Raw genomic sequence first — 22,435 nt, 5'->3', positions numbered from 1 at the left:
AAGTCTATCATTTATCGGTTGGTAATCGTATTGTTAAACTTTTTTAGTCATTATAATTGCAACACCATTTCTTCCTATGTTATTTGCTCCCGATATGTATACAACATGATCTGCGTTCGAAAGTGTCCTTTTCAATGGGCCTCTGAAAGTCCGCATATTTTTATATCCTCTCTTTCGACTTCTCGTTGTAGTATATGCAGTTTGCCTGGTTGCAATAATTCTCGAACATTCGAGGTTGCTATTCCCATTGCTTTTCTTAACTGAAAATCTGATTTTTTTCCAGGCGCCAATTTCGCATGTGTTGCCTGGTTTTAGTAAATAGTTTCTGCATTATCTTCTTTGACTTTCCTTAAGTTTTCGTTTATTTTAAAATTTGTTTCCGCATATGTGTTGTCTTGTTTGTGCCGCCTTATATCCATGATTTTCTTAGAGCTAAGATGCTTTACATTTCCTAGTTTCACTCAAATCGACAAAACAACTGGATTGCGATCGGAGAATATGTTCGCTCCTGGATAAGTTTTGGATGATGTTATAAAATTTCTATATCTTCTGTTGACGATAATTTAATATATTTGATTTGTTGTACAAACTATATTGTTGTTATTGTCAGCTGGTGACCTCAATGTATATAATCTACATTTAGGAAGTTTGAACAAGGTATTTGCAATTATGAGTTCCTCATTGATACAGAAATTAACCAGCCGTTCGCCACGTTCATTTCTCTCTCCGAGTCCATATCGCCTCACATAATTTTCCACTTCTCCTTAGCCCATTTTAGCGTTTAAATCTCTAAATATAATATTAATATCATCTCTTTTAGTCAGCTTTACGGCATTACCAATTTGTTCATAAACGTTCTCTACAGTGTCTTCATCCTTGTCTGCAGTGGATGCATCTACTTGGACTATATTTATTTCACGTTTTAAGAGTTGAGAGACAGCATCAATACTCGATTGGAGTAGGGAATAAAATTAAAAACAGATTTTTGAGAATTTTTATCAACTAGAATGTCAACTCCCTGCCGGCGATTTGAGTTGTTGTTACCGGAATAATACATTTCTTGTCTTAAATTTTCCTGATTCAGGCCATAGTATATCGCTAAGCCCAAGTATGTTAATCTGCATTCTGCACATTTTCGACACAGTGTTATCTACTTTGCCAGATTGGTATAAACTTCTTATGTTCCATGTTCCAATTTTCAAGGCTATAGAGTTATTCTTATTTGGTTGACAGGAATTTACCTTGATGACAGACTGAGAGGGCCTGTCGTTTAAATCTGATTGTTCTTCCCTGCCAAATCTTGAATTCAGAGCTTCATGATCATTATGTGAATTATCGACTAGTAGGCCCATGATGATTTTATTTTTACTAGGGATATCCATGCGGATCTTGAATGTAGTCATCCCGTGGATTTCCACATCTCAATACCGTTGACTAAATAAGCTCTTCCGCCTTTGAAGTTAATTTTTCAGCTTTACCACGTGTCAGTTCTTCCATCCGTAGCTGTTGACCAACAAGTGGGGATTACTTATACGGGTATTCGTATAGTTAATGTCAAACTTGTAGTATTGTGTAAAAGTGGTTTCAGTTAATTTCGGTGAAACTTTGCAGAGATGTAGCTTTGGCCATGGTAAATATTAAGTTATCGATGCGGCTTATTTCCAACAAAAATAGTAAATTTATTATTAGCTGCTGTTTAGTTACTTATATTTTATTGTCTCCATTTTAAATAAAAAAACATTAAATCATAAAGATAGAATAGAATTGAATTTATTTGGTCAATATACAAAAATAGTTTTGTTTTTGACAAAGTCAAAGGCATAGTGACAATTTACATACATACAAACGATAAACAACGTTTAGATGATTTAAAAGAACTACTACTTTACTGTAAAGAAAAAAATAAAGTGTAACATATTTTGAACTTCCAGTTTTGCATAAAGTAATAAAAGTTTCTTACCTGAAAATTCAAAAAACTCCTCTCTAGTTATCATGAAGGCTGCGAGGTTGGCAGTGTAGATAGCAAGGAAGACAACGGCGAACATCGCCCAAACATTGGTCATAAATCTGGCTGTAAAGCCCCGTGGGGAGTCGACATGCACAGCGGCTTGGAACAAAACGGCCCAGACCAACCAGTAAGTTCTGAAGAGGGAAAATCGGTGAGATGTCGACGGACTCTGCAACAAGTTACGTGTTATAGTTACCCAATAAATTTTACAACTACAGTATAGTTTATGAGGTAATTTAGTGTCTAAGATAGTGTATTAAGGAAATAGCTACTGTACAAATAACGATAAAAATAAAACAAATTTTCAATTATAACAACAAGGTCGAGAAGATATAAAAAATTTAAAATGATCTTAAAATTCTTAATAAAAGAGAAAACATTTATTAAATTCAGTAGTACACATTTTATTTTATTTTTTGTTTCTGCAACTTGTGCAAAACGTTCGAGAAGTGAGAATCTTGACGAAAATGTTTAATCCTCAACATAAATATTTAAATTGAAACATCTAAGTTGGATCAGATGCTTATAGTTGCTGTCAATCATTTCTTAAAATTCCAGAACCTTCCTACAGATTTATTTGGATTTTTTAAAAACTGTGTTGATTAATGCGAACAAGTGTATATGGATATGCTATTAAAAAATTTGTAATTGTATCAGGCCTTGGATTAAGCCTTCTTTCTTCTGAATGGTCACATACACAAAAGGCATTAAAAATATAACCTAACCTAAACGACAAATTTAAGGCAAGTAAAATTACCTACAATACGTTTAAGCTCTTTTTGTTACTTTTAGAGGTAGCGTATACAGGGAAAATATTTATCATATTAATGTAATAAAATTTATAAACAAGGTCATTCAAGTTCAAATCGTATTTAACTGTATGTGATCTATTTTATATATTTTCAATAGTTATGACGCATATACAAATTCTAAAAAATGAACTCAAATAGGAAAATTTATTATCATCATTATTCTGGCTTTACAACCCTGCGTGGGTCCTAGCCTCCTCAAGAGTTTCTCTCCAGTCGTCCCTATCAATCGCCTTCTTTCGCCAAGCACGTATCCCCATATTTCTCATGTCTTCATCGATGTTATTAAGAGACCTTGTTCTGGGTCTTCCTCTTCTTCTCTGACCAATGGGTCTATCAAGCAGCGTATTTCTAGCTGGGTCATTTTGTTCAAATAAAAAAATTACGATTTGAAAATCGAGAATCTTAGTGATGCTATTGGAGTTTGCAGTGACAACAAAAAATAAATTTACTTAAATCGCTTCTAGTGTCTATAGTTCAAGATCCCACGGCCACCAGACCTTCGTTATTTTCTCACAAATAAAATATATTGAATAACGTAGTATTAGTATCTCCTTTAAGTGTATGCATACCTGCTAGCTTGGGCCGAAGACGGCCAATGCATAGGTACGAGGTGCTAAAGGTAGTTAGACACAGTCCTAAATTACGTATGTTTTATGTTTTAAAAAATAATGTTCAAAATTAATAATTATTACTGACAGATACATTTTTTTGGTGGTACCTGTTACCAGACCCTTTACGACTTTAAAAAAATAAACCAGGTCCAGGTATATGAAACTGTTTACAAGTTCAAAGCCCCCAATTTCTTTATTGTGTTGGAGATTATTCCGAGTTCTGTCTAATAATATGATCTTTGTCTTACTTCTATTTAGCTTTAGTCCATATGTTTTGCTTTTCTCTTCCAGACATCTCATTATGTCTTCCATTTCTTTTTGATTTGCCGCGATTATTAAAGTGTCATCAACATATCTCAAGTTACTGATTTTTTGACCTCCTACTAATATTCCTCCCTTCCATCCGTCTAGTACCTTTCGCATAATGTATTCGCTGTAGATATTAAACAGCGTTGGCGAGATTATGCATCCCTGCCTAACACCTGCCTCTGTTCTGAGATGATCGGAATGGGCGTTGTTTATTTTTACTGTGCACTTATTATTTTCGTATAGAGATAATTAGTTGAATTAAGTGGTGGGGTGTTCCCATTTCCGCTAGTATGTACCATAGCTGCTACAATTTGACTTTATCGAAGGCCTTTGTGTAATCCACAAGCACATAAGCATAGGAGTATTGAATTCACGAATTTTTTCGATTAGCTGTCTGACATTTAGGATGTGTTCTCTTGTGCTTTTTCCTGGGACAAATCCCGCTTGTTCTTTTAATATCCGAGGTAACAGAAAAGCTTTTAGTCTTTTATGTATTACACGAAGTAGAACCTTGCTTGCATGGGATATTAGGGTTACCGTTCTGTAGTTGCTGCAATTTAGCGGAGTTCCTTTTTTGAATATAGGGATGAAAGTAGATGTTGTCCAAATCTGTTTGCAGATAATATGCATAACATTTACTCCAGTCTCTTTGAAAACTTCTGCGGTGATCTGGTCATCGGTAGGAGATTTTCTTTTCTTTCAGGAAACTAATCCAAGAATTTTTGTAAGCAGCCAGACCAATCGAAAGGACCAAACATTCCACAAGATTCCGTTCAGGCTTCAATCTCTCCCCTTTGAAAATAATGAACGGTGGGATGGATTGCCCCAGGGCATTTCCACAACCCACAATACTAACATTTTCACCGTATTCATGCGCTGTCAAGTGGATACGTTTAGCACCTTTCTTGACCACTACGGTTTGCTGTTTATGGATCGTTAGACGGCAACCTGTCTCGTCCATATTGTATAAGTTTCCAGGTTTATCAAACAATTCCAATTTAATGAATACTTCCTCCAATTTCTTAAAATAATCCTTGAAAATAAATGGATTCATTTTCTGTGCTCTTGCTGGATTCATTTGCTGAGTCTTCCTTCTAGCCACATCGGGATTATTGCAAAGAATAATTTCAGCCATTTCTTTCCTGCTAATTTAGATGTATCAGAAAAAGGATTAGGAATGTTCATTATCATCGCATACGAAAATACACTTCTTCTTACTATTTTACTAGTTATTGACATGTCCATCTCTGCTAGTTTATGAAATCTGCGAACTAGGTCTCTTTCTTGTTCAAAACTTAAAACACTTTTCCTTCCAAGTCGTTTAACCGAATTTTGGCTGCAATAATGTTGTCCAAGTGTTGTTTGAGATATGTCATATCGTAATGAACCTGGCTTATACTGCTTCCAGCTCTTATTGCTTCTATCGCTGCAACGAGATTCGCCACAGACCACAGGGCTCTCTTTCTATTCGGTATTCTGTTAAAAAGAAAGTTTTTATTAATAAAAAGTAAATTTTCTATACAATACTAACTGGTTCCACGTATAACGTTTTTAGAGTGGTTGTTTTAATTCGATATTTGAGCTTACATGACCATCTGTGATTCAAGGGACAAATTAATAAATTTATGGGGAGTGGCAATATTAGGAACATGGCAATATTTGGCGCACTTACCTTATGTATATATATATATATGTATATGTATATATATATATATATATATATATATATATATATATATATATATATATATATATATATATAATGATACTCAGAGATCTAATCCAATATATTGTAAGCAACCAGACCAATCAGAAGGGCCAAACTTTTCGACAGACACACACAAAGGCTTACTATGTATATACAACAGTACTTACGTTTCTTAAAGTCTCAATGCTTATTTTTACGTATGTTTTAAAAGTTAATAACTAATACTGCCAGACTTATTTCGTGGGAGGTAACTTTTACACAGTCACTTTAAAGTTTTCAAAAAAATAATGTAACTTTACAAAATAAAAGCGGAAAATTCCATTAGTTGGCTGTATACCATAGTTTAAAAAAACTTTAACAGAAGTAAACACTTTTAGTGTATGTATATTATTTTATTAAAAAATAATTAAAATTTATCCACATGGATTACAATTATCAGTGAAACCTGAAAGAATATTTTTCTTTAAAATGACACAAAAATTAGGTAAAATTTTGACGGTTTTTCTAAAAAGTAGTTGATACGACCTACTGAACTAGCTTTAAAAATGTTTAAATTAGATGACAATCATGGTTATATTTATTAAAGTGATGACACAAGGTCGATGTTATAAGATTTCAATTAAAGGAACATACATTTCCCTGCTCGAAGCAGGGGGACTACTTTGCCCACCGGGTGAAACAAGCCAACTGTATAAGTCTGGGAGGAAGTTAAATAATTAATTAAAAATTGAGAGTTCATCAAGACAGTGGATAATGGATTTTTGACAAACACTAAAAAAAGCACCACATAGGTACTAGATGTATGTAAAAATATTGTATTAATGAATTAAAATAGTAAGTAAGTTGAATTCAGTTATTGCATGATTTTACATTTAAGCAGAGACGTATCGAGGTAAATTAATAATGTTGTGTGATGATAAGTTAGTGAAGAAAATTATTATATGTTAATAGTAATTATGTTTACGTGACAATGATGGGAGGAAGGAGCTAGGAGCTGTTATTTCGAAAAACCTAAAAGCTGTCCCAGCTTTTAGGTTCTTCGGAATACCAGCGGTAGTAGATAGAATAATAGGTACTGTCTTGGTGCTTTTCATTCTCCATTGTTTTCTTTTTTGTGTTTTAAGATCTCGGTACTTGGTGATCTTTTCGTTGTATTTACCACGTAGATTATTGTTGTAAGCTATCGCCACATCAATTAGTGTTGTTTGCCTAGTAAGTTTATTAACTAGTATGAGATCTGGTCTACTATGTGCATTGGTTCATCTGTGTGCACAGTGAGGTCCCAGTATAGCTTGTAGTTGTCGTTTTAAGTCCCAGTTTGTAAGCTAGTTCTTGATATATAATCTTTCCTACTGAGTCATGTCATTTTTTATAATCAGTACTGATAAACGCCTGGAAGCCCCCGGTAAAATGTTGGATGGTGCTTGGGCTTGACATCCATATCGACATTTGTCATGTTGGACTTGAGGATCTTTAACAATATATTTTACATAGGTAATTTTTAGTTAGAATAACTTCATCCTAAACGGCAAGTAGAAAACTCTCTGTCTCGGGAAACATCTTTCCTGATATCAAACAATAGTTCGACGCTGTATTGTCATCGTCGAAGTTATAGTGTATTTTTATGTATGAGAGAGTAATAAAACAATAAATTATGTATGCAAATCCCTAAACTGTTGATACGGGTGACTCAATGAAAAACAGATATTTGTCAACAAGTTTACAGAAGTATATAGGAAAACAATTTTAAATTGAGTATGACCACCAGGTATAAAGGTTGGAGCAGAATAGAATACAATAGTTGTGAGGGTTACTAATCCCTAAATAAGGTTGCCAGTGTCGGAATGATGGAGGTTAACAGGTACTAATGAATTTGCAAGAAATGTAAGATGTTTATTTTATTGGTTATATATAACCAATAAAAGTTTAATAAGTACCTACCTATTTGCAAAATAAAGTTTAATTCTTTAGATAAAATAAAACGTTTTATTTTATCTATTTGCAAAATAAAGTTTAATTCTTTGCCTATTTGCAAAATAAAGTTTAATTCTTTAGATAAAATAAAACGTTTTATTTTATCTGAAATGAGTGCATTCCACGAAGTAAGGGTTTCAACAATCAAACATTTAATTCTTTAATTCCAGGAATCTACGACAGTAATTGACTAGATAATTACCTTCTAAACTTATTCCACAGAAAATGTGATAGTGGGTTTTTCCATTTTGTATATAGGAAGGTCCAAGTGGCGTATTCAAAATTCTTAACAGTTCACTAAAAGTAGGTACTTCAGTTGCAAGGTGCAGTTTATTGTGTATACTAGTGTTATGGAAAATTTGGAAGTGCCGTGTAAACGCCAAAAAATTGGTTCTCTAACAGTTAATGAAAAAACATTAATATTTAATTGTTTTAAATCATTTACAGACAAACGTTTATGTGAAAGTGTTGATGAGACCGTTGAGTTAGTTAGCAGTACACTTGGTGTTGGAAAATCTACGATTTACAGAGTTATTAAAGAAGAGAAATGTGGTAGTTTTCAAATGCCACGTAATGCTCCAGGGAAACCAAAATTTCAAATAGAATATCATTTTAAAGAAGGACTTCGACGGAAAGTGCATGAATTCTTCTTTAGACAAGAATTTCCAACATTGGATAAAGTTCTTGTCTCAGTTCGAGATGATAAGGATTACCCAGAAATGAGTCGAAGTACGTTATGGAAACTTTTAAAAGAAATAGGCTTCCGCTGGAAAAAGAATCCCAGAAAGTCTATTTTATTAGAAAGAAGCGATATTGTCATATGGAGAAGACATTTTCTAAGAACCATAAAGGAAATGAGAAACCAAAAAAGAAAAATATTTTATCTTGATGAAACATGGATCAACGAGGGTCATACACCAAATAAATTTTGGCAGGATGAAACTGTTACAAGTCAAAGGCACGCTTTTGTAAATAACTTATCTACTGGTTTAAACCCACCATCAGGAAAGGGACGCAGGCTGATAATAGTACACATTGGCAGTTCAGACGGTTTTGTTGAAGGTGGTTTATTAACTTTTGAATCAACTCGTACCGGTGACTACCATGAAGACATGAACGCTGATGTCTTTCAAGAATGGTTCGAACAAATGATAGATCTTCTTCCTAAGAACTGTGTAATAGTAATGGATAATGCAAGTTATCACTCCAGACTTATAGAAGGACGTCCCACAACCAAGTGGTTAAAAAAGACTTGCAGAATTGGCTGAGTTCAAAAAATATTACGTACCATCCCGGATCTATAAGAAAGGAACTTTATTCGTTGTGTGCCCTTCATAAAGAAAAATTTTAAAAATACGCAATTGATGAAATTGCCAAAAATCGTGGAATGACAGTACTTAAATCCCCACCATATCATTGTGAATTAAACCCGATTGAACTGGTATGGGCACAGATAAAGAGTGAAGTTTCAAGAAAAAATACCACTTTTAAAATTCATGATGTTAAACAGTTGTTTTTGGAGGCCGTAAATAATGTAAAAGCTGAAAACTGGGAAAAGGCAGTAAATCACACTATTAAAGAAGAGGAAAAAATGTGGAAGCTGGACAATATTACTGATAAAATGATCGAGCCAGTTATTATAAATCTTGGTTCTAAAAGTTCATCTTCTGAATCTGATTTGGATTTGTAACAAGTAGCTGTAAGTTTTATATTAATATTTTTATTCATCTATTTAACATACCTTCTCTTTTGTAATTTTTAAAAATTAAAAAAAATGTGAATTTTTTAAAACCCTTTTTAATGTAGGCCAGTCAGTTCTAATATAGTGTGTGATAAAAGAGGTCACTTTTGTTTACATACACATAACACTTTATAACACTGAAATAATTCATTTATTTTTTACAATTATTCAAAGTAATTTTTCAATTAATCTTGAGCACGCCCATGGAGTGGTCGAAGCTACCAGTTAAAATTATGCTAATTACTTTCTCGTTCATAAAAATAAACTATAACGAGTTCTTGGCTGATCTCATTGTTGCTGATCACCTAACATAACCTAACATGTCGCCCATGCAGAGGTTTACTCATCCAAGTGCGCATTTAACTCAGGTAGTTTATGCGCATTTCTTGTTCCCTCTATTTAAGCGGCGTTGTATCGTCTACTGCGAAAATTGCTCGGTTTAAAGTAAATGTCTCAGCCTGCGCCCAAAAGTAGCTTCTTAAATTAGCAACTTGTTTATCCAGTTGATCAACTATGTCCATAAGTCCTCTTCCCCCTTGATATCATGGTAATGTTGTCGCTACTGCACTGCGTAGATGGTGTTTTTGGACCTTTGTAAGAAGTGTTCTTGTTTTCCGTTGGAGACTTTCTATATTCGTTTAAGACCACTTTATAATACCAAATGAGTAGCTAAGCGTAGACAGGCGTACGTATTTAATGCCTTAAACAGATTTCTACTATTAAGGAATGGCCGATTTAGCTGGAACAGATTTTGGACAAACTCAGACGTTAGCTCAGTTCCCATTTGTTTATGGTAAATTTTCTGCACATACATGTCACTTTCACCCATTGCCTCGATGTTTTGGCCATCTTTTATATCGAAACCTACGGGCTGAACCTTTCCTCTAACTAACTATATTAAGAATACGACACTTGTAAACACAAAAAAGACACAATTTATGGTAATTACAAAAACCCAACAGTGCCAAGAAAACATAACAATACATGGAGAACAAATTAAAAAAGTTAAAAAATATAAATATCTCGGTACAATAATTAACGAAAATAATAAGTATACAGAAGAGATTAAGGCAAGAATAGGACAGGCAAGAAATTCTTTCAACAAACTGAAAAAAGTACTCTGCAGCAGGGACATTTCAATTTCTTTAAAGATAAGACTTCTGAGATGCCACGTGTTGTCCGTTTTATTTTATGGGTTAGAGGCTTGGACTTTAAAGAAAGATGTTTCGGCAGATTGGAAGCCTTCGAGTTATGGGCCTACAGAAGGATATTAAGAATAAGTTGGGTGGATAGAGTCACGAATGTCGAGGTGTTGAGAAGAATGGGAAAAGATAAAGAGGTTTTAAATACAATTAAAGTCAGAAAATTGCAATATCTGGGACATGTCATGAGGGGCGAGCATTATAACTTGTTGCAATTAATAATGTAAGGAAGAATACAGAGTAGAAGGAGTCGCGGAAGAAGACGCATCTCCTGGTTAAATAATTTGAGAGCTTGGTTTAACTGCACTTCTGCTGACCTCTTTAGAGCAGCGGCGTCGAAAGTGCGAATTGCCATGATGGTTGCCAACCTTCTTAGAGGAGATGGCACGTGAAAAAGAAGAAGAGCAAACAAGAATAGATTTCACTTAAAAACTTTTATTTATGACATTTTTAGTTTTAACTATAAATGCCATCTCCAGAACAAGACTTTTATTCAATTTCTTCTCTATTGTCAAAACCTTAGAATTTTCAAAACTCATACTATGATTTAACTCTTCTGCATGTTTCTCTAAGTAAAATTTGTCTTAATAATGCCCAACATCATTCTTGTGAGATACTATGCGGTCTTTTAGACATCTTGAAGACTGACCAATATAAATTTTATTACTCTCTAGGTGTCTGACTCCTTAGGTGTTTTGTCTTTTAATTTAGAAAAAATGGAAATAATTGGTAACACTGTCTTATTAGCTATTTTCATATTAGTATATAGTTTTCATATCCGTATAAATTTAAGTGTGAACTTCTGTATATAAGGTAACGTGAAAAATTTATACTCTTAAGTTGAGATCAGTTACAAGTTCAGTGATTATTATTTGTTGTTAATTTTTCTCGTTTCTGTTATCTATTATTTTATTCTCGACTATATCTTTAAAACCGCACATTAGAATAGTTAATATATGTTTTTTTTTAAGTTTGGAGTCTACTAAAATCTGCTAGATATTTCTTGGTGCGTATAACTGAATGATTTTTATATTAAAGGGACTGGAGTTAATCTTTAATAACGCAACTCTGTCTGAGATGGGCAGGAAATCTATCACTGCTTTATTTATTTCCCTTTTTACTATTGTTGCTACGTCATTTTTGTTTCCTGTTGTGTCATCTCCCGAAAACTAGATATGGTATACACCTATAATTGTTTCATGTATTAGCTTCACCAGAATTTGGCCATCGAACTTCAATGCATCCTAAAATATCTATGTTCAGACGTGTCATTTCTTGAATAATATTTTCTGCCTGGACTATTTGACATATGCTTCAAATGTTGCACGCACCCATTCTTTTTCTTTTTGAGACATTATTGGCTGACCGTGGGATTGTTAGCGCCCTCTCCTCACTTAAGTTGTGCCCTGGACAGAGGATAATTTCTGTCGGCTTTTCATTGCGATGCCCTGGGAATATCCTTACAGATCTTTAATGTGGTAGTCATCCAGTAGCTTTTCACATGCTGTTGACTGTTCCTAACAATTACTCCGCTTGTGAGATAAATTTCTCCATCCCAGGATAAAATATGTTCTAATAAGTACAAGTTCTTCCACCCGTAGCTGTTAATGTAGTAAATGTGGATTACTTATACTTTCAATAATTCGGTCGCCCGAGCTTGACCAGCTAACCAGTTAAGTTATTTCCGCAGTACTAGAGGCTGTTAGATTAATGTGGTTATCGAACGTGAGTGTGTGGCACCAGATCTGGCATGCAATTTTTTCTAATAGTCTTGGCTAACTATTGACATAGTTGTTGCTCAATGTCATGTCCTCAGTTGATTCGCGTGTACTTATTTGGTTCAACCTTATTCACACCTGCCCTACATATGTATAGAACCTTTCGTATTAGCTATTGGGACGCGCGGTGCTGGGGGTAAGGAGACAAACTTTGCCGTCCAATTTGTCTTCTGTGGAGTACTGAAAAACCCCTACCTAGTTCACACTTCCTTTTCCACAAACGCTAAAACCGGCTGGGCTTTTACTGAATAGAGTATAAATTAACCTTATATATTATATGTAACTCAGTGTGTAACCAATGGTCCAAACTATAACATAAAAAACATATATCACCTTGCATAATCTGGTTATTTGGTAACAAATTATTAATTTTTGGTATAATCTGCGGATATAATAATACATACTATTTTTTAATTAACCTATCTCCAAAATTGATTATGTAATATTGGATATTGGGTCTAAAAAAATGAACAAATTTAAAAGCTCGGCAATCCTTGAAAATGTCGTAATTGGTTGCTATTTTTAAAATTCAGATTTAATATAACTTAGTGGCTGAACTCCGTTTAGCTTAAATATATTCTTAAAAATATCTGGGGAAGTTCCAACAGCCCTAAAAATAAAAAATTAATGAAACAAAATTGTAACTTTAATTAAAAAGCAAGATACACAATTAATTCAGTTTTTTGAGAAGACCAGGTTTTATGAGCTATAACAACTATTACGAATTACAAATTTTCCAGTTGCTCCGAAATATCCAATTATCCTGCTGCCAAAAAATAAAAATAAAATAATTTCAACATTTGCGTGGTAAAAAACAATTTCCGGTCCTGAAATCCATTTACAGGGACTTATCATTTTAAAGCAACTTTAAGCAAAATAAAAGTGTTTTACCCAATATATGACTCTTCTGTTAGAAGCGACCAGGCATATTTTTTTGAAATGTTGTTACCCATCTGTATGTCCGCTCGATAACTCTCGATGGACTCGAAGATTGGATTTGGAACTCGAAGTTCCAAAGTCTCTAAACTTCTGGTTGTTCATGGATTCTTCTTATTGAATTTAAAAATAATCGGTTTTCTTTTTCTCATGGTATTATGTTTTTTCTTGTTATTGAAGAAATAGTCCTTGAAATGCTTTGTACATAGGAAGAAACCTATTAAAATTTGAGGTAAATAAGTTTGCTTTTTCTTATATTGTTACACCTTTTTAGGCGTTGAACTAGTGGTTCGGATCCCTTTTAACCAGTTCATCCATGTTTTTCTGTCACTAGGTCATAGGCCATTATATATATATATATATATACATATATATATATATATATATATATATATATATATATATATATATATATATATATATATATATATATATATATAATAGAACCAGAAACAGAAAACCATTATTTAAACTTTTGCGCATTTAATAATTTCGCATTTGACAGTTGCCATGATGCAAATGCCGTCTAAGCAAACAATCAACAATAGAATATAACTTAGCCTTGAAGACTTGCACCTTTAAATGACACGCGGGTCTCTCTATCAGCAAAGTACGTACTTGTGTGAGAGTCTTGGGTACAAGGAATCCCACACGAAATCCTACCCCTAACAAGGGGCAGCGTTAGGCACTCTATTCCCGCTATCTCTACTGGCATATCATCGAACTGAATTGCTTGATCGGGCCTTGAGTCCCAGCTCTGGGCAACGCTTACTTCGGCGACTCAGCGTCCGAGGACGTGGGCTCATTTGATGGTTTTCGTTTTTTATTTTTTCGCGGATTGCGCCTTTTGTTTTGTTAATTTTTATGGTGGCCATAGCTGTTTTTTAGCTTTTTGTGGTTTTTATGGGCTGTCTGCAACATAAACATATTAATTAGTAAATTGCCAGTGCCATAAAAGCAGGGTTGTCTTCTACTGATAGAGCTATGATTATCTGGTCTTTGCTATATATTGGCCAATAATTGCTGATTTGGTCGGTGCTTCCATTGATGGAACACATCATACCTTAATATATCTCGCAATATCGAGCTTGGGTGGCTTTCCAATTCAGCTCTTTTTGTTGCTATTATATATATATATATATATATATATATATATATATATATATATATATATATATATGTCAGAATGTGGGAGACGCATATGTAATTATTGATAGTATGATGTTGTTAATCTTTGTTTGGTTTTCATTCTCAATTTGCTTCTTCTATCGGTGAGTCCTCTTATGACAGCTCTGGCTGTTGTCGTTTTTTGGATTGTTGAGTTGACATACTACCTCAATACCAGTACTTAATCCATTGTGATTCGTAGGTATTTCGCTTTTCTTTTCTATTCGATGTTTTGCATTGTCAGCTGTCTGGGTTACCTCTCCTTTTATTTAAGATAACCGCTTGTATTTGGTCTAAGTTCATGGCTATTTTCTATTGGATACTTCACTTGTGATTGGCGTCTGCTTAGTATAACTCTTTCTACAATCTTGCTAACTACTGAAAGTAAGCTGATCGACCTGTAATTTTGCGGAAACCTACCTATTGTCTTATCCTGGCTTAGAAATCATGATAAAGTGGGCTTCCTTACATCAGTTTGGAAAAAGCTCATATCTTAGTATCGCATTTGTTATGTTGGTTAGGTATGCTACTGATTCCGCTGGTAGATACATCAGAGCGCTGTTGGTGATTTCGTCAAGACCAAATGACCTGACCTATTTTTGATGACCTTTTTTTAGTTAGTTTAATTATTTCCTTCGGAGATGTACATGTAATTATCTCGTCCAGTTCTTTAGGCATTTCTTGATTTTCTTCGACTACTTCGATGAGATTTATATCTTCATATTGGTGATAATTAATTGTCTACTCTCTTTCTAGAATCCTTCTCATTACCTCGGTCTTTTCTTTGATGAAATAGACAGTTTCATTTTGCCGTGGAGTAGAGTTATGGATTTTCTGTCGGTTCTTAATATTCTTTAGAGTCTGCATATTTTGACTCTGTTTCTTTATTTCGTGCACATAGTTAGTCTGCCTTTGGGTTCTATGTTCTGTAGGCGCCTTTTTGACCGTTTTGTTTAGTCGATTTGCCCTGTTTAAAAGACATACTTCCTGGTTTCTTGTTTCTCTGGCTCTCTTTTTGGTCCTGTTCTTTTAGTTTATTATATCTTTTATTTCTTGGTTAATGTCTCTGACAAAAATTTGTCGACTAGAGACCAAGACAAGAAGCAATACGGAGCAGAGGACGCCTACCAACTAGATGGACTGATGGACGACCTGAAGCGTGTTAGCAATAACTAGATTCTAGCCGTACAAGATAGAGACGAATGGAAAGAGTTGGGAGAGACCTATGTCCAACAGTGGACGCACACAGGTTAATGATGGTGAGTGTGTCTAAATCTTTCCATATATATGTATATATATTTCTAGCTGTTCTTCAGTAGTGCTATTTCTTAGTGCTTCTTTGATGGTGTTTTTCTAGAACTTTTCCTTCTATTTCTTGAAGATTGTTAATCGTTATTATGTTGTTGATTCCAATACTCACAAGTCTTTTGAAGTTTGACCACTTTGTTTACTTTCTTTTTTTTTTGTTGTTGGGTTGTTTTCTTCCCATGTGCCTATTTGAAAATCCAGAGGGACTATGGAATGAATTTAAAAACCTAGTTAACAAAATACCCATAAATAATGATTATAGAAGTAACTTAATCAAGAAAAATCAATGAATGACAGAAGACGTCTTGAAATTAATGAAATAAAGTTGACTTATAAAATAGAATGAAACAGAATATAGACATCTAAACAAATTTAAAAACAAGAATTAAAAGGAAGATAAAATTAGCCATAGAAAAATGAATGGAAGTAAGGTGCGAGGAAACTGACGTTGTGATGTCTGGGCACGACTTTTTTAATGTGCACAAAGAAAAAGAAGAAATAAGTAACATATTTAAAAAAGGACTTCTCTTTATAATAGTTGATAATAGCAACAAAATTATTGTAAATGAGAATAAAGCAAGAAGAGAATGGCAACTTTATACACCAGAGTTGTTTCAAGATGACAGAAATTATACAAAATTGTACTAACGACTCAGAAATTATGAATTATTTATAAAAAATATTAAAATTAGGAAAGCTTGTGGTGCGGATGATACACTAACTGAGTTGCTAAAGCTAATAGATAAAGATAACATTAAAATACTAATAAAACTTGTTAATGCAATATATAACACTGGAATGATTTTCGCAGATTGGCTCAACTCCATCTTTGTTCATCATCCAGCCTCAAAAGTCCACTGCCGAACATGGGTCTCTTCCTCGTGTTTCCAACCCCGTCTATCTTGCGCCACTTTCATCCAGTTTTTATTTTTTCTTCTTAAATCTTTGGTTATTGTGTAGGTGATCGACCGAAGCTTCTTGTCTTGTCTTCCCTTGGTATTCATTCCAATAACCACTTTGTCCATCACCATCCGTCCATCACCATCCGTCCATCACCATCCGTCCATCACCAACCGTAGTTTGGTAGCCGAGGTTTTTGTCATAGTAAGTGTTTCTGCTCTGTATGTCAACACTGGGAGGACGCATTGATCAAATACATTTCAGTTTTCAATACGCTGCCTATCCAAGACCAATTCTCTTTAGTTTATGAGTTTTATTATCCTTGCCAATCATTATTTTTAATTATAATTACTATACCTAAAACACACAATGCTGGAAAATGATCGATCGATCGATCGATATCGATCAATTAGCATATTCAGTCACACACTTAAGATTTTTGTAAGAACAATCCACAACAGAATTAAACTCAAAAGCGAAGAAGATCTCGAAGATACACAATTTGGTTTTAAAAATATTATGGGGACTATGGAGGCACTTCGAAAAGGCATTTGATAAAGCACAGCATGTAAAACTATTGCAGATGCTAAAAAATATAGGAAAAGATGACAAAAATATTCGTGTCATTAAACATTTGTACTGGAATCAAACTGATATCATAAAAATTGGAAATAATTACACCAACGCAATCTCCATATAACGAGGACTCAGACGAGAACGCGTTTTATCTCAAACATTGTTTAATGTTTACTCGGACCAACTATTTAAAAAGGCACTTGAGAGACAGCCATATGGAATTGAAATCAACGGAGAACAATTTAATGTACTTAGATACGCGGACTATACAGTAATTCTGTCAGAACATATTGAAGGGCTCCAAATTCTGCTTGATCGTTTTCACGAACTAGGATGGACATTAAAATAAACTCAAACAAAACCAAATTTTCAATCATTAGTGGTAAGCCACATCCAGATGCAGAGCTTCAATTAAATGGAATGTACGTTGAAAAACTTCGCAAAATTACATATTTGGAAACTGTCATAACGGACCAACTAGATCCGGACATATATATATATATATATATATATATATATATATATATATATATATATATATATATATATATATATATATATATATAAAGTAGTTCGGTATTATGGAAATTAGCATTATGGAAAGCTCAAATGTAGTTTATATAATACCATGCGAAAATTGTGATAAGTCATACATCGGACACACATCTAGAAATCTAATAGGCAGACTAACATCACATAAAAGTGACCTTAGAAATATTAAAAATACGTGTGCATTAATAGATCATGCAATTAATAAAAATCATTCATTTAATTTCAATGAAACTAATATATTAAGACGCGAAAACCAATTAAATAAAAGAGAATTCTTAGAAATGGTATGCATAAATAAATATCAATGCGTTAATAAAAAAACTGATATTGATAAACTAAGCAATATCTATAATTACATTCTGTCTTACGAAAATTAATACTATAATTTTCCAATATTAGATTTTCTGACTATAAATATTAGAATTTCAAAAAATTTAAATATTCATATTTGGCGCCACTTTGTACGTAACCATAATAACAATCAAGAGCTAGTTAACAACAACAAAAAATATAATAAACAGAAACGAGTGTCTTTCTGACATAAATCAAACAATCAATGTCAAAATGAATTTTTACAAAATTAAATTAAATTGGAATATTGTACTTACATAACTGTATAATTTTTAAAATAAGTTAAGTTTTAATGTTTTGCAAATTTGAAAATTTAATGGATTAACCTCATGTTGTAAGTTTTTTTACTAGTTTTATACAATGCTATTTAGTTCTAATTTCGTTGTATTTACTGATACCATATTTTAGCATATCCTGAAGAAGCAAATAAATTTTGCGAAAGCTTGATTAAAGAACAAAGAGTTTTACTTTCCTGCCCTATTAATGACTGCAACCTCAAAATAAAACTTTATTATATATATATATATATATATATATATATATATATATATATATATATATATATATAAAACGACAAAAATACTTTTAAAAACTACTTTTATGTATAACGAATAATCGAATTATGTAAAACGAACTAGTAATTATCTCAGTTTAGAACGAAAACGAAGAACGGGTAAGTGCTACATTTGGTCTGTACTTTTGTATGAAGCAGAAGTGTGGACACTAAAAGTATCAACTGTGAACAGAATTAAAGCATTGGAAATGTGAATTTATAGACGGGTGCTAAAGATTCCTTGGACAGCAAGAAAAACTAATCACGAAGTACTTAGGAGGGTCAACAAAGGACTATGTCTAAGGATAGTTTTGTTTTCAGCTTCCAGAATCAGTTCAAAATTAGTTCACAGATTACTTATATGTAGTATTATTGGAATTTGAGATATACTTGTGTTTTTGTTGTTTGTTTTATTTATGTAAAATTATTATTGGTTTACACAAGCGATAACGAAACATTTTTGGAAGTAAAGGGTGTTTTTTTAGAGGTATAGAACTTTGAAATGGAATAAAACAAAGATGATTTTTATAAATTGACATAAAATTAACTTTATTCTAAAGATAATCTTTTGGCATTATAATTTACATATGATTTCTGGCATATGACCACCATGGTTGTCTCTGACTTAGTCTAACCTGGAGGTCCAATTTTCGATCACTTTTTCCAATATTTGTCGCCTTATATCGGCGATATCGCGGCGGACGTTGTGCTCCAAGTGGTCAATTGTTTAACACTTATTGACGTAGACTAAAACCTTCACATATCCCTACATAAAATAGTCTAGCAGTGTTAACTCGCACGATCTTGGAGGCCAATTCACGGTCCAAAACATGAAACTATGCGGTTACCAAACGTTTTTTTTAATAAATTAATTGTGGCACGAGCTGTGTGACATATTACGCCGTCTTATTAAGAAGACAGTTATCATGGATTTATAGCGGTCACCATTGACTGTAACGCTCTGGCCAGCATCGTTGTTGAAGAAGTATGGGCCATTGATTCCACCAGACCATAAAGCATACCAAACAGTCAGTTTTTCTGGATATAATGGTTTCTCAACATATCTTTGAGAATTATCTTAACTCCAAATAGGGCAGTTTTTGTTTGTTGACGTAGCCATTGAAGCAAAAGTGCGCTTCATCGCTAAACAAAATTCACTTATGAAAATTGGAATCAACGGCAATCTCGTTTTGGATGCACTCGCTAGGTAATGATGTACCTTCAATTCTTGCATAAGTTGGATTTTATAAGCACGCAAAGCAAGATATTTCCGCAAAATATTCCATAAAGTGAATTAACACGTATCCAACTGCTGTGCACGATGGCAGATAGACTGATTCGGGTCTTCCTGTATGCTTCTTCTTCTGTACGCACTGTACGACGTGTCTGTAAATGCGTTATTATCAGTTATAGTAAACGTGGTGCAAAAACGTTCCATGATTATTCGAATTACTTGCTCTGATGGACTATTATGTTGACCATAAAATGGACGTAGTGCGTGATACGTATTTCGAACAAAACCACAATTTCATAATAAATTTGTACAATTTGGAAGCATTGTTTAGGCGTCAAGTCTACTAATGCTGAAATGCTAAAACCCAACTTAACAAATCACTTAACAGCTGTCAAAATGGCCGACATTTAAAAAAGTGTTACCAACTTACATTTCTATGCGCTTGATGTCATCTGACCACCTTGTTGGAGGACGTCCTCGATTACGATAAGCATCGTGTCTAGGTCTCCATTTCAGAATTTTCTTCGTCCACCTTCCATCTTTTAATCTGGCAACATGCCCCGTCCATTTAAATTTCAATGTTGTAATCCTTTGAACTGCGTCAGTAACACCAGTTCTTCTCTTAATTATTGTATTTGATACTCTATCTCTGAGGGATATATTCAGCATTGACCTCTCTATCGCTCTCTGTGTCACTTGTATTTTATTGATTACTTTTCTGGTAAGGGTCAATGTTTCTGCTCCATACGTTAAAACTGGGAGTACACATTGATCAAAGACCTTCCTTTTCAAGCACATGGGAATGTCTGATCTAAAGACTTCTCTTAGTTTTCCGTAAGCCGCCCATGCCAGTCCTATTCTCCTGTTTAGCTCCATTTTTTGATTATCTCTTCCTAATTTAATCTCGTGGCCCAGATATTTATAGCTATACACCTGTTTAAGATGTATAGCTATAAATTAATAAATGAGGTAGAAAAAAAACCTCTCTAAAAAAGTCTTTTATTTGGATAATAATCTGAAAATGGCTTCAAACATTTTTTTGCGGAGGAAATATGACAAACTTTTTCAATGAACTAACTGATTTGTGAGGAATCCGGAGAATTTTTTAATTTTTGCAGAATATCACTCATAGATTTTGAATTTTTGCTTCAGAAAATTGAGCCCATGATAAAAAAAACAGACTAAAGTAAGACTTCCAATACCACCAAAAATAAGCTTGGCAATAACATTACGACATTTGGCCACTGGGGACAGTTACCAAAGTTTGCATTATTTATTTCGAGTATCATCACCAGCAATTTCGCTGATTGTGCCGGAAGTTTATAAAGCAATTACTACTAATTTGTGGATTATTAGAAAATATAAGTTCCACATTAAATTGAAAGGTAGACCAATTAGCTTTCAAATCATTTCATTTAGAGAATGAGGTAATAGAAAAAGTTCAAGAACTTATTTGCATTTGTATAAGTATTGGATAATGATCAGATCCAAGCGTCTTTGTTTTATTTTTCTTCAGCTTTTTCCATCTCAAGGGTTGCTATTGCTTACTCTTCCTCGCTACGAATTTCTTTACATCGGGTCTTTTTACCTAAATCTTTCTCTCTTAAGTTCTCTGCCAGACAGTCTTTCCCTCATCTCCACGAATTTTCTCTATCTCTCATTTCATCAACTTTTAGCAGCTCTATCCTTCCTCCCACATAGGTTTTAGTTCTACGTCTAATATGTCCAAACCATTGCAGTCTTTGTTCTTAAGTCTTTCTTGAGACTATAGTCACCCCGGCTCTCTCCATAATCAAGTCGTTTCTGATCCTGTCACTTCTAGCGTTACCCAACATCCATTGTAACATTTGCATTCCAGATATCTTTATCTTCTTTTCCTGAATATTCTTCACACGCCACACTTCACCGCCGTACACCAACGCAGGTCTTACCACACTCTTGTGTATCTTTTCTTTCAACTCTTTAAAATTTTTTTGATCACAGAGTAAGCCACTCATTCGCTTTCAACTAAACCAACCAGCCTGTATCCTGTGGGAAATTTTCCTATCTAGTGTCCCTTTTTTCGTTCAATAGGAGCCAAGTTATTTAATTTGTCCTTCTCGTCCCCCTCTTCCTCCCTTCCTCTTCAATAGCCCTTCTCAAACTCTCGTACTTCTCCTTCACCATTTTTTTGTTCTCCTCTACTAACACGATATGAGCCTCCTCCGATACTTTCGCTGCTAGTATATCTATATTAAGTTTAAACAAGTAGCGACTCAGCTGAAGAACCTTAATGCAAACCAACCGTCACTAAAAACTTTCAGTCAATGCGACACCCTTACTTTAGTCTAGGCTCTCTCATACATATCCTTCACGAGCATTACGTACTTCCTAGGAACCTATTTCTCTCCACGGCTCTTGTCTAGGAACTGTGCCTTCTCAAGATCTATAAATAATAAATGTAGCTCTCTTTCTTTTCGCTGTATTTCTTTATTAACTGTCTTAAAACAAACAAAGCAAACAAGCGAAGCGTTGTCTTCCTTCCTGGCATAAATTTATATTGTGTGTAACATTAACTTTATTCCTCTATTGCTTTTAGGCAAAGAATGTCTCTTTATCTTTATATAATGAGTATACATAGAGAATACACTCTTTCCATGCATTGGACCCCGTTTCTTCCTCATATATCCTACGAGCCTTTCAAATCTTCACAGGCATTTCATCAGTTCTTATTGC

At 33.8% G+C, this 22,435-nt stretch overlaps 1 protein-coding gene across 1 annotated transcript in view; it reads right to left on the bottom strand.

Annotated features, from left to right (window-relative positions):
- The window catches only part of Nmdar2 (glutamate ionotropic receptor NMDA type subunit 2), a 642,550-nt gene that overhangs the window by 143,105 nt on the left and 477,010 nt on the right, over window positions 1-22,435 (bottom strand). Inside the window, exon 8 of the mRNA XM_072534844.1 lies at window positions 1,961-2,177. Within this exon, the coding sequence (XP_072390945.1) occupies window positions 1,961-2,177 (217 nt within the window). The remainder of the gene's footprint in view (window positions 1-1,960; window positions 2,178-22,435) is intronic.

The sequence above is a fragment of the Diabrotica undecimpunctata genome, chromosome 6 (genome assembly GCF_040954645.1).
Source record: "Diabrotica undecimpunctata isolate CICGRU chromosome 6, icDiaUnde3, whole genome shotgun sequence".
Lineage (NCBI taxonomy): Eukaryota > Metazoa > Arthropoda > Insecta > Coleoptera > Chrysomelidae > Diabrotica > Diabrotica undecimpunctata.
This window is presented reverse-complemented; position numbering and strand designations above follow the sequence as displayed.